The sequence below is a fragment of the Podarcis filfolensis genome (genome assembly GCF_964270895.1).
Source record: "Podarcis filfolensis genome assembly, chromosome: 6".
Taxonomy (NCBI): Eukaryota; Metazoa; Chordata; class Lepidosauria; order Squamata; family Lacertidae; genus Podarcis; species Podarcis filfolensis.
This window is the reverse complement of record NC_139609.1, coordinates 51492645-51510263: the sequence shown is the minus strand read 5'-3', so window position 1 is coordinate 51510263 and position 17619 is coordinate 51492645. Positions and strand designations below refer to the sequence as shown.

General features: G+C 41.3%; 1 protein-coding gene across 1 annotated transcript; it reads left to right on the top strand.

The window, feature by feature from the left end:
- The first annotated feature begins 5505 nt into the window (after window positions 1-5505).
- LOC310765323 (embryonic pepsinogen-like) lies at window positions 5506-15915 on the top strand. The gene is made up of 9 exons (XM_083620133.1): window positions 5506-5570; window positions 6709-6865; window positions 8075-8192; window positions 9160-9278; window positions 10747-10931; window positions 12360-12470; window positions 13047-13170; window positions 14236-14334; window positions 15543-15915. Exons 1-9 carry the CDS (start codon window positions 5515-5517, stop codon window positions 15681-15683), a joined length of 1110 nt encoding a protein of 369 aa, XP_083476259.1. The 5' UTR covers window positions 5506-5514; the 3' UTR covers window positions 15684-15915.
- Window positions 15916-17619: the final 1704 nt, after the last annotated feature.

Here is a 17619-nt window from a genome sequence, read left to right as displayed (position 1 = left end):
ACCCATCGCATTGCGGGAGAATTGTCCCGCAAAATTTGGAGAAGTCCAAATCCTGAAAGGTGGCTGCATTTTGGCATTTGTTGGGTGGCCTTTCAATGTGAACAGAATTGAATTTCTCCCCCAACTCTGCTCACCACTTCATGTGCATTTGTACTGGCAAACCCACAGCTGGCATGGCATGCTGAAAGAGTGACAGAAATTGCTCATTAAATAAGCACCTAGGTTTCTGTGCATCCTGTTTTGCACAGCTTTTCCCCAAGAGCCCATCACACAGGCAAGATACTGGGCAAAACCTTGCCTGGTATTTTGCGGCAAAGGTGCCCCGTGCTTATTGGGTGTGGAGCTAGGGATGCAAGATTAATATTAACCAAAGAGAGCTTTAAGTTTTAAGAGGCTTTTTCTTAAAAATATATATAGAAGAAACAACTAAATTTCAAAAGAAAAATCTAAACCACTAAAATATATTGTAAGTCGCCCGCTCGCCCCCCCATAAGAAATTACTTTATACAGCAAATTGTGATACTTTGGGAAGAAAAAATTAAAGTAGATCCAGTTGTGCCTTTCTAAAAGTAATAACTTTAAAGTGCCTGTAGATGGAAGCATTGCTATGGCACAGACATTCTGAAAATTATGAATTATGAAACTGGCTCAAAGATTGGCTTTCTGTAGTGATTCATGTGTGGAAACCTATAGTTAATGTCAGCCTATAGTTAATGCCAATTAACTGGATGAATTGCTCATTAGATTGAGGGGACTGATCTTTGAAGTCCAAACACATTCCTCCACAGTCCTCATTTGCTTTTAAAGTTGTATCACACTTTTCAGGTTGACAACAACAAACCCAGCCCACACTCAAAGATAGCCACATTTGTTTATGTATCATTATTGTTACTTGTGTAGGTTTTTCGGTACAGACTTCATCAGTGCCAATAGGGTACTCTTGCTAAAGCACTATTGAACAGCCCTAGTCAAAGCCGTATGTCCTCTCCCTTATGTTTGTTCAAACTTTGTTACGATCAAACATTCTGTTATCTAAAAATGTAATGTGAATGTATTTGAGATATACAATGTATTTTTTAAAAAGTTACAGAGAGAAAATTCTGATAGCAGTAAGAAATGTCTTGAAAATCAGAAGAAGAAGAAGAGTTTGGATTTGATATCCCGCCTTTCACTCCCTTTAAGGAGTCTCTTTTTTTAAAAAATAAATTTTTATTGATTTTCCAACATATATTAAGACACAATACAACTAACAACACATAAACAAACAAACATATAAACACGTATAATTTCATAACCTCTTTTTCTTAAACCTTGTTTCAACGACTTCCCCATACCTCCCTTTTCTGCATCCCTGTTTAAACTTTTCCAGCAACCCCTAATTTCAATTACTTATAAGTCACTTTCTTTAATCCTTTTTCTCTTACCCAGTTATTTGTCGCTGCAATTCTGTTTTACATTACCCATGACATTTTAGCACTCATTAATTTTACAACAGTTCTTAAGATAAACTTTAAATTTCTTCCAATCTTCTTCCACAGTCTCTTTCCCTTGGTCACGGATTCTGCCAGTCATCTCAGCCAGTCCCATATGGTCTATCACCTTCGTCTGCCACTCTTCCAGCGTGGGTAGTTCTTGTGTCTTCCAATACTTTGCTAAAAGAACTCTTGCTGCTGTTGTAGCGTACATAAAAAACGTCCTATCTTTCCTTGACACCAATTGGCCCACCCTTTAAGGTGTCTCAAAGCAGCTAACATTCTCCTTTCCCTTCCTCCCCCACAACAAACACTCTGTGAGGTGTGTGGGGCTGAGAGACTTCAAAGAAGTGTGACTGGCCCAAGGTCACCCAGCAGCTGCATGTGGAGGAGCGGAGATGCGAACCCGGTTCACCAGATTACGAGTCTACCACTCTTAACCACTACACCACACTGGCTCTCAGAGCATCCACAGTTCTGGATTCCTAGTACATTCAAAAGATGGGGGGTGGGGGTGGCTACCAAACCAGGAATAATTGCCTGGATATGAAAAATTCCTGTAGTCTGTCCAGCTTCATTTGAATTTTGGACAGCATTCAGTCCAGATTTCAGAACAGGGAAGCCTGCCTAGCTTTAGCATAGAAATTTATTAGCAACTTCCACCTTTAAAAAGCAAATATCAGAATTTAACTGAAAGAACCACACTGTAAGGGAAGAAGTTTTTATAATATTCATGAAGACCTACCACTCTCATAATAAGTGTCCCTTTTTAGAACTGTATCTGATAATATCGGAGCACATCAACGGTTTCATGAAATGGATGGAACAGAGTCTGGTGTCTAGACTGTATAGTATGCTAATCTTAATAGATATGGGTACATCTGATGGTCTAAGTCAGATGTGGGAATCCTACTGCCACTGTTAATAAAGAGGTCTGGGCATCACTGTGGGGAAATTTCCTTTTAAATCTGTCTCAACCTCAATGAAAGATAGCACTTAAAATATTGCAAAAATGGTATCTCACGCCTATATGTTTAGCCCATATTAGAGTGTCTTATTCACCAAACTCTTGGAGAGGATATGGCCCATTTGGCTCTAATCAACATACATGGTGGGCATGTGGAGAAGTGGTTCAGTTTGGGGGCCAAATAGTTGTCAAAATAAAAGCAATTGCTGGACAATATGTCCAGAGTTACTGCTGTTCCATCTTTCCACACAAGATAACACTAACTTACAGTTCAAACCCTTAATAGGTTCTGTTTTGCTAGAGGACAGGCTTGTAATAAGGAGACACTGGAAGAATGTGGAGATTATCTCTTTGACAAATTGTTACAATCAAGTATAGCAGATAGCAATTGTGGAAAAACTGACTAATAAAATGAAATTGGCACAAGGCTTGAAGCATAACGACTCTCTTGCAATGTATTCTGCTGTATCATTATATATATATATATATATATATATATATATATATATATATATCAGAAATAAAACTATACAGTCGTACCTTGGCTCCCGAATGCCTTGGGAGTCGAAAGTTCTGGCTCCCGAACAATCGAAAACTGGAAGTGAGTGTTCCGGTTTTCAAACGTTCTTTTGGAAGCCGAATGTCCGACGGGGCTTCTGCGGCTTCCGATTGGCTGCAGGAACTTCCTGCAGCCAATCAGAAGCCATGCTTTGGAACGTTTCGTAAGTTGAACGGACTTCTGGAATGGATTCTGTTTGACTTCGGAGGTACAACTGTACAAAAAAACCAAAAACCATTAAGAGGCAAGAAATGAAAACAGAGGACTTTCCACACATTAGAAAATGTTTTGACTCATATAAGCTGTACATTGCCTTCTATATAGATGCTTGTCAGGACCTGAACTAATTGTGTTATTTAAGAGAAATAAATATTTTTAATGGAAAAAAACAGTTTCATAAAATTTTGGCTCTCTAAAATACTTCTCTGCACTGGGCTTGTGGGGAGAGTGAATGGATTAGGTGGACATGTGCTTTCACCCAAGCCCAGGCTGGTGCAGTGAACTGCCTGTCCCCCCACCTTCTGCCCTGGCTGCTAGCTGCCAGGAGTGGGTGTCAAAAGCAGGTCAACAATAAATCACACAGACTAAGTGAAGTTAATTCTTTACTAGAAGAAACAAGGTCTGCTCAAGAGTACCAGGCCTAGTGAGCACGGCAGCTCTTCTTAGCTGATCTTGCCCCTATGAGGCAGTTGTGGGGACTGCAGGTCTTCGCCTTCCCCCAGCTGCCTAAGTCTCCTCCTCTCCCAGGTCCCTCCCAAGCAATCTGAGACTCCACTGGTGCACCTGTCTTTGCTCCTCTTTCTTCATACCTCTTCTAGTTCTGGGAGATCAGGAGGGAGGGTAGCTTGTTGCAGCAGGAGCGGGAGACATCCTGGCTTGGTCACCAGCCTGACTTATCTCTGCTTCTGCTTCTGCACTTCTCTCTGCCACAGACTCTCCCTGCTCAGTAAATTATTATACTTTGGAAGAAAAAATAAATAAAGTAAAAATGGAAAGATGGGAATTCTTAAAACTAGCTTTTTTCAGATGAATATATGCAACCATGATCAGTATCTTATCCAATATAAGCTTTTTTTGGTTTCAACATCTTCCTATAGCAGCTACTGAGGAAACAGTGAGAATGTGGCAATGTTTGAGAAATGAATTCCTATGGCCTAATAAAAAAATCAGTAATTAAATCTAGGCCTTGAGGTCATTAAATGAGTTCAAAAAATTCATACTGTATAAAGTTTATACTATAAACCAAAGTTTATACTATAAACCAAAGTAAGGCAGCGTAAAATTTATCAAATTATGAGGAACTTGGGAAACAACAATGAACTATCATTCATTTACATTTTTATGAGAAAATATGGCGTCACTGCAAATGACCCTCCTATTTGGTAACAGTAATTATCAAAGGATCGAAATTTCAAATTATTATTTGGTATAAAGGGAATTGCTATTAATTGTCAAGAATGCAATCAGTTGCTATTGTTACAGGGGTTTTTTCCCCTCTAGGGTTGGCCCAAGACATTTTGGCACCTGAGGCAAGCAAAAACATGGCACCCTACCCACTGCCAGGGGAAGAGGGGCCTGGTCTGAATCATGTTGGGTGGATGCACAACCTAGAATACTCAAGATGGCAGCCTCCACCATTTCCTTCCTGGGGTAAGAGGAGACTAGTAGCTCCTCCAAGCAAATCTGGTCTCCTAGGATCACATGGCAATAGCAGCAACAGCAGGCAATGCATTCCTTGGAACTTTAGCAGTTGCAGGCACTTCACTTCAAATGTCAATGATGGCAGTAGCTGACTAAGTTGTATTAAAAGCAATGTTGTCATACTGGATAAATTCTCAAAAAAGGACCACCCCGGTATGAGGAAAAGCCACAGAATTCCACTGCAAGCAAGACAACTTCACAAAGACAACAAGCATGCAAACTTTGGGTTTGTTTGGTGCTCAGTTCACCTGTATGAATTGCTCCAACATTTTAAAAAAATTTAAATTATTATTACATGATTTTAGTAATTATAAAAATTATTATTAAAATAATTGTTTTGCTCAATCATTATTTGTCTGGACCGGTTGAAGACCACTGGACTACAGTGACTGTCAGTGAGTCTCCAGGGTGTCAAACAGGAGTTGGAAATAGAATGCATGGCAACATATTCAATGGAATTGTTTATATTTACAGTGGTATACGCCAGGCTTCCCCAACCTTTGGCCCTCCAGATGTTTTGGCCTACAACTCCCATGATCCCTAGCTAACAGGACCAGTGGTCAGGGATGATGGGAATTGTAGTCTGGAGGGCCAAAGGTTGGGGATGCCTGGTATATGTTGAAATCTTATGTGTGATTTCCACATATTTGCAAAGAAATATGACTGATCAATTCTGGTTTCCTGGAATGGGCTGGACTTTCTGTGATGAAATATGACCACCTGTTCTTTAGAAAATGGTGGTTACTTCTCAAGCAGCTATAAAATAATGGAGTTTCTAGAGCAATTAGCAGAGAAACTGGTGCTGAACTAGCAGGATGAAGTGCCTTGCAATTCTCTTCACCTTTGTTGCTCTCTCTGAATGTCTTGTTAAGTAAGTGATCATTAAGTTGCTAATATTTACTTTATTGACAGCTGTGTTTTCTGATTAATTAATAAAGCAAGGGAAGAGAGAGAGGGAATGTGAATTGCATCTTCAGAACTAATAACACATCTATAGGTTTGTGTGTGTGTGTGTGTGTGTGTGTGTACACTTAGCAGAAAGCAATATGTTGTAGGCGCCAAAAGTGCAGCAGAACATAGATTGGAAAAAGTGGCCAACACCTAACTGTTTTTAAAATTAACTATTGAAATATTGATTTTCTTGTCATTTTAGGATCGCCAGATTTTTTTTTATCAATGATATGAAATAATGTTAATTTTCTAAATTTAAAGAATGTAGATTTTACTAAGAAAAAGTGACTAATCTCTAACTAGAGACAGGGCAATATTTTTGTTTCAGCTCTTTTGAGTTGTGTGTGTGTGTGTGTGTGTGTGTTATATTTTCTAACCCAATATGTCACATTGCCTTTGCTAGCCCTGTAGCAGGGTGATGCTCATGTCTGAAGAGACAACAGAAGGTGGAACTGCCAAACTGTTATTGGCATTCAACTATTTGAAGGTACAATAGCATGTTTAAACTGCTGCTCACAGTAATTGAAACAAAAAGGCATCTCAAGAATTCATTTCATCTCAGTAAAATGCTAAACCCCCACAGATCTACAGGTTTTTCTTTTCTTTTGGCTAACTTCCTTAAAATTATTGAGAGATGAAGCAGATCCATATGTATTTCTCCCTTCTATTGCAGATGGGATGGGAAAGCTGTAGTTCTCCTTACGTTGCCAGAATTCAACAACATCTGGAGATCTACAGGTTCTCTTACCCCGAATTACATCTGTTCAAATCCTGTTGAAGTCAATGGAGAAGATGCATGAATGACTGTGTGCAAGATTGTAATGTATATTAGTCTTTATTGATGTTGAGAAAGACTTTGGTCATGTTGAGTAGATGTGACCTTTAAGTTTCATTTCCTACATGCCTTAATTTTGGAAATGCTTAGACCTGGTAGTTGAGAATGTTTGGATGTGGTGATGGCATTAAACCTATTAATTATGAAAGGCTGATTTCAAAATAAGCACATTTACAGGAGCAGAAAAGAATCCAAGCATAATCATTCATTTATTTTGTACCAGGATTCCATTGCAGAGAGAGAAGACGCAAAGAGGGATGCTCAGGGAGAAAAACTTGCTAGAAAGTTTTCAGAAAACCCATCATGACATTGATACAGAATTTATCACAGCCTTTTCTAAACGTGGCCTATTTAAGAAACCACTTAAGAACTTCCAGGATGTGAGTCTGCTTTGCTTTTATCAATTTGCTGCGCCATTGAGCAAATTTTCACCAATGTTTTCCTGATGTTTGATTGAAATACCTCATATTTCTCCTGACACCCAGGGGGTGTCAACATAATCAGTTAAGCAAATCACACCCATGATTCATTCCCACTAAAAGCATGGAAAGGGGATTTAGCCATGGCTAGATCAAAGCCCCATTTATTTCTATGGGACGAGTTGCTGGATTGCACCCAGTTAAGCACTATCCAAAGTTAAGCACTTTGGAACCCCATTGAAATCCCATTGGCCAGATGCAAAAGAGATCAGAGTTCTCGCATCTGTAATATCTGTAGTGGTGTAGAATACAGTGCTCCAACAGGGGTGGTTTGTCGTCTTGCAAGCTTCTACTTGCTCAGAGTCTCTTTGCTAAAGACCCTTAAAGGTTTGCGAGCCCTGCCAGCTAAAGCAGGTGAGGGGAGCCGATGGGTCTGAGGCCCTTGGTGAGTTGGGAACATCCTCTGCATGAAAAGACAGGCTCTGGTGGATTGAGCGGATGAGACTAATAGTGGGTGGAACTGTCAAGAAAGCGGTTTCTGTACATGCTGTAGAACAGGGGTTGTCAACCGTCCACTAGTGGGCGTTTCAGGATTCTGGGTGGGCGGTAGGGGGTTCTACGGCACAAGCTGAATTCTCATTCCATTGAGCACTGACGAGCAGTAAGGAAATTTTTACCACCAAGAAAGATGCATTAGCGGATGGTAGGTATGAAAAGGTTGACTACCCCTGCTGTAGAGGGAAGTGAGGGGCAAATGGGGCTTGTTAACTTGGGAATGTAGCCCATCTAGGAGAAGGAAAACTCAGATTCTAAACCTCTGCTGCCTCTGATTCTGTCTTTTCAAGAGAAGAAAAGGCTAAAGATTAAGTGAGATAAACGGTATTTATTGCCCATGCACAGATATACATGGGAAGGGCATGTCAGCTCTACTGCTGCATCTTTCAAGTTTCAACAATTTATACTGTTTATTTTTCATTTATTTGAACAAGGTCCTTTCCACATTACCCTATGAAAGACTGTGATTTATTTCTGCCTCTCCCCCACCCCACCTCTTAGTTAAGTACTCAGATTTACAGGATTATTTTGCATAAGTATGAGGAACTAAAATGTAAAGCAAAAAAAGAGAGGCACGGTAGTGCTGCAATGCATATTTGTTTTATAAATCTACAGCTGACATACTATGGAACTATCTACATTGGAACCCCACCACAGCCATTCAAGGTTCTGTTTGACACTGGATCATCCCCTCTCTGGGTGCCATCTATCTATTGCAAGGATAAAGCATGCAGTAAGTAACTGAGAATGTCCAAGTGTTTAAGCATGTTAGCCAGGTATACAAAAGGAAGGAAACAAAGTGGCATAAAGGAAAGAGTTCATTATATCGTAACCAGACTGGTTGAGGCCTTAATTCTATTTGCCTAAAAGTAAGACTCATTAAATGCAATGGGACTTCTAAATAAATATGCATAGACTGCAATCCTATATGCTCACTTACCTGGGAGAAATTAAATTAAATTATAGATGTTACTCCTGAGTAAACACGTATTAGAGTATACAATAAATCAAGTAGATTTGGTTTTGTAAAACCCTGTTCCCATCATTGTGCACAGTCATTTTTAGTGACCGGTACAAAATGATAATGCTAAAACAATGTGGTTCTTTGAAATATATATGGTAGAAGAAGAGACAGAGCTGGCCCACCCATGAGGCAGCGTATGGTAGCTACCCCGGGCAGCAGAAGCAGAAGAGGTGGCACCCGTGGGTGTCCTGTTGGCCGGCGCCAGCAGCAGCACCAGTTTCTGGTGAGATCTCATGAGATCTCATGGAGCATGCAAGATCAGGCAAGATTTCAGTGAGACTTTGCTAAATATCACTGGAACCAGCTGTCATCAGTGCCCCCACACAGCCCAAGTAGGGGTGGCAGTGGAGGAGTTGTGGGGTGGGGAGGCAGGGTAGTAGAGGGGGGACACATCCCATTATGCTTCAAATAGCAAAATAGGACACTCCATTGCTGGAGAGAGAGATCTCAGTTTTCAATGATCAGGGAATCATTTTGTGTTGGGTCAGATTTCCTTAGTAAAATAATAATACGTCCTAGCTCCTGCTATCTAAACGTTTCCCAAGTGTTTTCCAGTGTTTTTTTATTACAATTTTTCCCTCCAGAAAATTTATACCTTCAGTTTGTTTCTGCTATCGATCACAGATTAAAAACTGTTTTTTATATTAATTAAATTCTGTTTTCTTTTTACTTTTAGTAAGACACCAGAGATTTGACCCACAGAAGTCTTCTACCTTCCACGGAACAGGAAAGCGACTCCCCATTAAGTATGGGAAAGGAAGCGTGGAAATGATCTTAGGACGTGATACAGTCAAGGTAAACTAATACAGTAGTATTTTATAGGATACAGGACAAGTTGGGAATACAAACTTATAAATAATTAACTGTTCTGTGTATTTCCAAGGCCAATGCATCTCAATGTTTTTGAATCCTGGAAACTTTAAAACAGTAAAAACAGAATCAGCCCCTTATATTACTTGGATATATTTATGTATATATTCATAGAATGGCTGCTCCTCAATGAATTCAGAACACAATATGTGGTAATCAAGAAGTTGATTTTAAATTATCATTGTTAGAATCAAAGTAGCACAAATTAAAGCTGCAGTACTAAGGTTATGCAATGCTGAAGTAAATACCAATGAAATTGATGAGACCAACCTCTGAATAAACAGGTTTAAAACTGGGACCTAAGTCTCTCTTGCCCACTCTCCATAGGAGCCAATTCCTATGGGCCATGGTCCCTTCATCCCCCGAATATTATCTGACGGGGGCCGCCCCGCAAAGTTAATGGGCTTTGCCATTCAAATGGTGTGCATGGACTGTGTCTTGTGATCAATTATGAAGGATGGGACTTACCTGCCACCCCCAATATCTTATTACCTACCACTATACATGTTTGAATATTATTGTCTGAAAGGTCAAATGAGGTTCCCTTTCATGTTAACATTGTCCTTGCTAGAATCGAAGTAGCACAAATTAAAGCTGCATTATTAAGGTTATGCAATCCTGAAGTAAATATCAATGAAACTGATGAGACCTATCTCTGAATAGTGGGACGCAGGTGGCGCTGTGGGTTAAACCACAGAGCCTAGGTCTTGCCGATCAGAAGGTCGGCAGTTCGAATCCCCGCGACAGGGTGAGCTCCCGTTGCTCGGACCCTGCTCCTGCCAACCTAGCAGTTCGAAAGCACGTCAAAGTGCAAGTAGATAAATAGGTACCGCTCCGGCGGGAAGGTAAATGGCGTTTCCGTGCGCTGCTCTGGTTAGCCAAAAGTGGCTTAGTCATGCTGGGCACATGACCTGGAAGCTGTACACCAGCTCCCTTGGCCAATAAAGTGAGATGAGCGCCACAACCCCAGAGTCAGCCACAACTGGACCTAATGGTCAGGGGTCCCTTTACCATTACCTCTGAATAAACAGGTTTAAAACTAGGACCTAATTTGCTCTTGCCAACTAGCCAATTCCTATGGGCCATGGTCCCTTCATCCCCCGAATATTATCTGATGAGGGCCGCCGCCCAAAGTTAATGGGCTTTGCCATTCAAATGGTGCGCATGGACTGTGTCTTGTGATCAATTATGTAGGATAGGACTTACCTGCCACCCCCAATATTTTATTACCTGCCACTATCCATGTTTGAATATTATTGTCTGAAAGGTCAAATGAGGTTTCCTTTCATGTTAACATGCACAGGATTCTAGCCTGAACGCAATGCTCATAGAAGCCTGCTCTGTACTTTACAACGTGATACAGAAGTAAGGGAAGACTGTGTTTTTCTCCTAGATATCTGATCTTACCATTTCCGATATGGAATTCGGCTTGAGTACCAGTGAGTCAGAAGACCCGTTTTCCAGAAGTAAATATGATGGGATCCTCGGCTTAGGCCCTGGGCGGAGAAGTTCATTCATTGATAACCTGATGAAGAAAGGCTTGCTTGAGAAAGACGAATTTTCTGTTTATCTCAGCGGGTAAACACTATTTTGCTTTATTGCTAAGTTGATTTGTTGTGTGTACTTGGAAGATTCATAGAAGGAAAATGCACCTGAGATTATTTTACAGGTTGGCTATTGCTTTGCCTGCTGTACAATTCTGTCTGCCACTGTGCTTTGTTTGCACAGAGGTTGATGGGTAGAGGGGACTGGAACCTCCATCCTCAAATTGGTCAGAATGCTAAGCTTCTCCAGGGATGAATAAGCTATTGTAGTCAAGGCTACTTGATGATGAAGAAGAAAAGGTCCCTCCGGTTTTCTAGTACCCAGCAGTCGACTGCACCCCCCTTGCAGCTTGTTCCTTGAGAGCAGAGCAGAGCGGGAGCCAAACTCAGGTGAGCTAAGTGTTAATGTGGGAAGAGAGGGAGGTAGACAGAGTTGAAGCAGAGAGTGAAGAGGCCAACCCCCCTGCTTTTAATTCTTGTACTATTCTGTAATGCATGGAAATACGGTACACACACACACACACACACACACACACACACACATCCATGTAGCTAACTTCACTTATGTTTTTCATTTAATACTTCTGGAGTCTTTGCTCCAAATCAGAATCCTACCTCATGCTGAATAATTAGAGGTCTGTAATGCAAAGGCAAAGACCTTTTCACCTGACTATTTTGGGAGTAGATCAATAACGATAAATCTCTCCATCGCATTAGGTGGATAATATGCAATTCATCCTGTACATGTCAGCTCTACTGTTGAGTAAGTGTGCCCAGCACTGCACACTTAATGGTTTTGTGAAAGGAAGGTAGCAAGCCCTTCTAGGGCAGAAGGCAGGAAGGGAAGCAGTAGGTGGAAGTAGAGCCAGGCACAAATGAAGCCGGCTAATTCTCCTTTTCTCCGCATTCTTCACCATAATGGCAGCAATGAGACTGACTAAAGCGGAGGAATCTGACAGACAGTGACACTCCCTGGCCTGGGTGCAAGCAAGCAAGCCGGCAGGTGAGGCTGGCTGAAGGTAGACTGGGGTTGGTGGAGTAGAATGGTCTCCACTGCCCCAAACTGGCTTGTTTAAAATCACAATGAAAACCAATTAGAAGAACAAAACTTATGAAGGTTATGAAGGGGGAAGTCAATGTGTGATATACAGAGCTGAACAGAAAGCATGGTGATATATAGAACAAGAAAGGAAAAGTACATGAACAGCATTCACCTTTCAAAATCTTAGACCCTTCATTGTCCAGAGTGCACCAGTATCTACTGGTGAACACTGGACAATGAAATCTTAGACCCTTCATTGTCCAGCGTTCACCAGTAGATACTGGTGCACTGCAAAAATTCCTTTCTCTCTTTCTGTCTGTCTAATTTGGACAGAGGAACAAGAACATGGTACATTCACTTCAGTTTAGCTTATTCTGAATGAATGACTTGACAACAGCACACTATATATCTATGTTTCAGAAAAACAGATGGGAGCATGGTCATTTTTGGTGGAATTGATCAATCCTATTTTACTGGTCGTATTAACTGGATTCCTGTCAAAAATAATCAATGGCGGATTGCCGTGGACAGGTAAGCAGGAATTATTCTTATTAGTAGTATTAGCAACATTATTGTTAATCTTAACATATTGACTGGGTACAATAAAACTGAAAAGTTTTTCTGAATAATTTTAATAGCTACTAGTTAGCTAAACAGGAAGAGATGGAGGGCAATAAAATGCAAATACGAATGTGCAACTTACTTTGTGTTTTCTAGTTGTCCGTTGTTAGGATGACTTATATAGAACCGTTCTTGTAAATGGCATTAACAGAGCATATGATTGCAGGCCCTTGCCCTGAGCAGCTTACAATCTGTAGTTCATGTGTTTTGTTTTATGCCTTCTACAATTTCCAATGCAACTCCCTGACAGTACTTATCACACCCCACTCTCCATTAAAAAAACATCAACCCATGTTTGGGGAAGGGCCTACCTCAGTGGCAGATCAATTGCTTTGCAAACAGAAGGTCACAGGTTCCATAACTGATATCTTCAGGCAGTGCTATGAGAACTCCCTGTCTGAAACCCTGGAAAGCTGCTCCATACAGTGTGGCTTTATAATGTTTCATGTCAGAAACTAAAGAATATAATGATTTCCTATTTCTCAGCATTCTAGTGAATTCTAAGAAGATTGCCTGCAGAGATGGCTGTGAAGCACTTCTTGACACAGGGACGTCCTTATTGCTTGGTCCAAAATCTGAAATTAACGAAATCCAGCAAGCCATTGGCAAGGTAAGATTGACTTTTGCTGATTTTCTTCATACTGTAGCTGAAAGAGGCCCTGTATCATCCTTATCACTCTAGTGTCCACACTCCATACTCTGTTAGCCGGAGCTCCGGTTTCAGAGGCGCACAACAAAAGGTGGTGAGGATTAGGCACTGGTACCAAATCCAGGGGGCCCATGGGGGATCAGGTACCACAGAAATTGTGGGTGTTTGGCACCCACACTGCGGAGCCTCCGATGTGACCTTGGGTGCTTCGCAAGGCTGCAGAAGTCACATCCAAGGCCTTGCGCGGCCTCCCGAAGGGATTTTCAGGAGTCATGTTGGAGGTTTTGTGAGACCTCAGACATGACCCTGGAAATTGCATTGGACATCATAATGTCAACACGTCATGTTACATCGCAGGTGCCATTGGGCACCCATAATCTGGGGCCCAAGTCAGTGCCCCTGCCTCCTGGACTACAGCTGCTGGTACCTCAGTGTTAGCCTTCATGGTTCTTCATGATACCTACTGCACATGCATGCAAATGTGCATGAGCATCCAAGCTACAACAATCGAAATGGCAGAAAAAGAAAATAAGCTGTGACATCCAGTAAAGGAAGGGAGAGAGAGAGAGAGCACTGCTGTTATTTCGTACTGTAGTCTGTCTGCAAAATACATTGGCTTTGTTTCTTCCAAACAATATCTCTCAACACAGATTCAGTACATCAGCCTGCCATCAGCACCCATTTTAGAATGGGGAATTTGTTCTCATACCGGACCTTAAAAATGGATTGGATCGTCTCCATTGGGTTAGACTGTGAGGTTTAGATGTGAAGTGTTGAGATGATTTATTTGTAATATTCAGCTAGATGGCGTGCTTCTGTGCTACAGTGTTCTACAGTGTGCTGTTCAGACCTGTGAGTTACACTAGATGGTTATTAAGTTCTCACTTAAAGTGGTATGTTTGCTTTCCTGAGATTGGCTCAGGGACAAATCCACAACATTTCTTGAGCAAACTTGAGGTTTGCTGGTTCAATTCCTTCATGATCAGAATAATGTCCAAACTCAATTCTTTTCCTTATCTCTTTCAGCATTCCTTCAACTGCAGAAACCTCCGCAAAATGCCAAATGTTGTTTTTGTAATCAACGGAATTCAATATCCTTTGACTCCACAAGCCTATACTCATAAGGTATATGATAGAACTGGAATATTATCTACTTGCCATAATAATGCAGGTTCAAACAGTTTGGGTCAGATTAGAAGTGCAAAATATTTACAAACACATGGGCTAAAGACATGGGAAAAAGAAATACGTTTTGGGGCAGAAAGCCAATTAGATATCCTGAGACAGTCAGAAGAGCTGGACCCAAACTTGCATGTCTTATAGAAAAAAGGCCAATGCAAATTCCCCACCAACATACTGGTAGTTTCATGACAGTTTAGTATTGTATCTCTGACTACAGATGATTCCCATCCCAGGAAGGTTGCCTCTGACATGTTATATAACATGGGTGCCTGATGACCCCGAGAAGGACTTAAACCTTCCATCACATATAGCAACATATATACTGTATGCAGCTCTCAGGTGTGTTTGCTTGGCAGTTGCAGATATGGAAGAATTTTGAAACAAATAATGTTCTTTCTCCCCTCATTTCCTCTTGTAGTGATGACACAATCTAGAGAATTTTGAAATCTCACTCTCGGCACCATCTTAATACACCACATGTATCCCCGAAGAAGGGCTTCTATTGGCAGAGGGACACAGTGATCCTATCCTTTATAGCTAGCAGGAGAGGTGGAGCGAGGAGGAGATGGGAAATAAGTCTCTTGTGATCTCCACTGACTCCATAGGGAGGGGCCATAGCTCAGTGGTAGAGGATTTGCTTTGTCAATAGAAGTTCACAGTTTAAACCTCCAACATTTCCAAGTAGGCTTGGCAAAGATTCCTTGTCTGGAACTGATTCTATCATCATTAATCCGGCATAATTCCAGGGATAAGATGGCATTTCAATGCAATTATTTCTTCCAACAGAGCAGAGCAAAAAACATTTTGAATTGTGGAGACTGCCTATAATTTTAAAATAGTTTGCTAACTTGTACAATTTGGTTGTTCATTATTAAGGTATTGTGCTAATTATTATAGACTGAATACAGAATTTACAACACTGTGTGCTATTACTATTGTCCTAGTGTTACATCTACAATATTTATCTCCTTTTGAGACTTTTCCCCCCAGGAAAAATCCTTCCTTCGCCTTCTTTTTGTTGGAATGTTACCTTATGCTAAGGTTTAAAATATGGAAACCCTTCCTTGTGCATTTTTACTTTGATTAATTTCTTGGTTGATATGGAAGTTGAATCACCCACATCTTAAGGATATCCTTTCCTTTCTTTCTAGGATAACGGCCATTGCAAGAGTGGCTTTGGCGTTGGCAGCAAAGATTATGATCACTTGATACTAGGAGATATGTTCCTCAGAGAATACTACAGTATATATGACAGGGGGAACAACCAAGTTGGACTAGCAAAGGCAGTGTAAAAGAAAATTCTGCATCTAAACTATGCAAGTGCTGTAGTTGCTCATTTAATCAACTAATGCCAATGTTGTTGTAACTTCATAGCAATGTATTTGAGCTAATACTATCACTCGGTGTCCTATTAAAAATTATATTCGTCAGATGCCTTCAAAGAAGATGCAGGTGGTAGCATTGTTGTGGCATATATGATCTGAAAATTATGTATTTCAAATTAATAAACTGTTCCATGGCTAAGCTTTTGGATGTGATTGAAGCTGAGGTGCCATTCTCATGGATAATCACATATTGTCCTAAACTGTGTGGCAGTGAAAGGACTGTGCCCCCTCACCATCTAGTGGTTTCTCTGGGGCAACATCTGTTTTCACTGCCTCCTTTCACAATTTCACATTCTGACCAGATGAGACATCTGATTCAAGGGCCAAACTTGGCAGCCTTTTCAACATGCTAGAACATGGGTGAGTCTTTTGGTCAAGGAGTTTTTAGGTTGCTTCACCACCCACTGACTGTATACTACAGATCAGGAAAGATACCATGAAAGCCCTAAGGATACCAGCATGGTTAAAGAGCAGAGTCAAATAAGCTACTGGAGGCGAAAGGCTTCCCTTAACAAATAAAGTCTTGTCCAAACTAAGAACAAAAATAACACAAACTTTGGTGAGGGGGGGAAAGAAAAGAAAAAAGTGCAAGCAGACAGTAAGGTGGGGGGGCTGGGGGACCGTGGCCCTGGGTGTATTGCTTCGGAGGGGGTGCAACCAAGTGCCCCCATGACAGGCTCACTCAGTGGATCCTTGTGTAAGCTCCACTCCCGGGTGAAGCCTGACCCAGGGGCGGAGAGCAGGAGAGTTGGCTGCAGTGTTGCCACCTCCCTCCTCTGCTTGGCTTCGGAATGTGACTGCGTCGCATGTGCCACTTTGCGAGGCAAGCTGCAGTGGGCTTCCTCTGTGCCCCAGCACCCTCGAGGGTTTGCCCCACGCACCCACCCCGGGTAATTGTATCTTACACTCCATCACTGCAAACATTGGCCCAAAAATAAATAAATGTGCAGGTACACCATAAGGGATGCTAGAAAGGAAATTGATGAACACACATAAAAAATTAAGACTAACAAGAAGAACTTCAAATATGGAGGGAGATGGCTGGGCTAAAGGGAGTCAAATGAGTGCTAAAGGAGGATGAGGGAATCATAGAGAAGCTGACTGAGTTTTCTGCTTCAGCTGTCACAACAGAATATTTTGGGCAGATCCCGGAACCATAATTTAACTTTTGTAGGATCAACTCTGAAGAACTGATGAATGCTGATAAGAAATGAAGTTCTAAGCCTAATAAATAAAATAAAAAATGGACAAATAACCGAGTCTACATGGCATCCACCCAAGAGTTCTCAGTGAATGAAAATGTGCAATCACTGATCTTCTAACAAAAACATGTTACTTGTCCCTAAGATCATCCATCATACCCAAGACCTGGAAAGTAGACAATGTATCAGCAATTTTTAGGAAGGGATCCAGGGGGCCTCCTGGAAATAGCAGGCTGCTTACCATAACAATTCTCCAGGGAAAACTGGTGGAAAGTATTATTAAGGATAAAATGTCCAACCTTGGGGTGTCAAGTTAAATAAAATATTGGGGGAGGCAGGTAAGCCTCACGCCACATAATCAATCATATGATGCTGTACACAAACATCATTTGAATGGCAATGGCCATCAACTTTGGGGTCCACGGGTCCACTCAAATATTTTATTGGGGGGGACCTCAGCCCCAATGAGTTGGCTCTTATGAACCAAGCAAGGCTCCTCCAAGGGAAAGAGTTGTCTCACAAACCCTACTAGAGTTCTGAGAAAGTGTCAACAAGCACATAGATAGAGATGATCTGGTCAACAAAGCATACTTGGACATTCAAAAACCTTCTGACAAAGTTCCTCATCAGGGACTCCTGAT

Coding starts and splice junctions, on each gene's coding strand:
- LOC310765323 (XM_083620133.1), top strand. CDS start 5,515: ATGAAGTGCCTTGCAATTCTCTTCACCTTTGTTGCTCTCTCTGAATGT. Junction 6,866..8,074: donor CACTTAAGAACTTCCAGGAT/GTGAGTCTGCTT, acceptor ATAAATCTACAG/CTGACATACTATGGAACTAT. Junction 9,279..10,746: donor TAGGACGTGATACAGTCAAG/GTAAACTAATAC, acceptor TTTTTCTCCTAG/ATATCTGATCTTACCATTTC.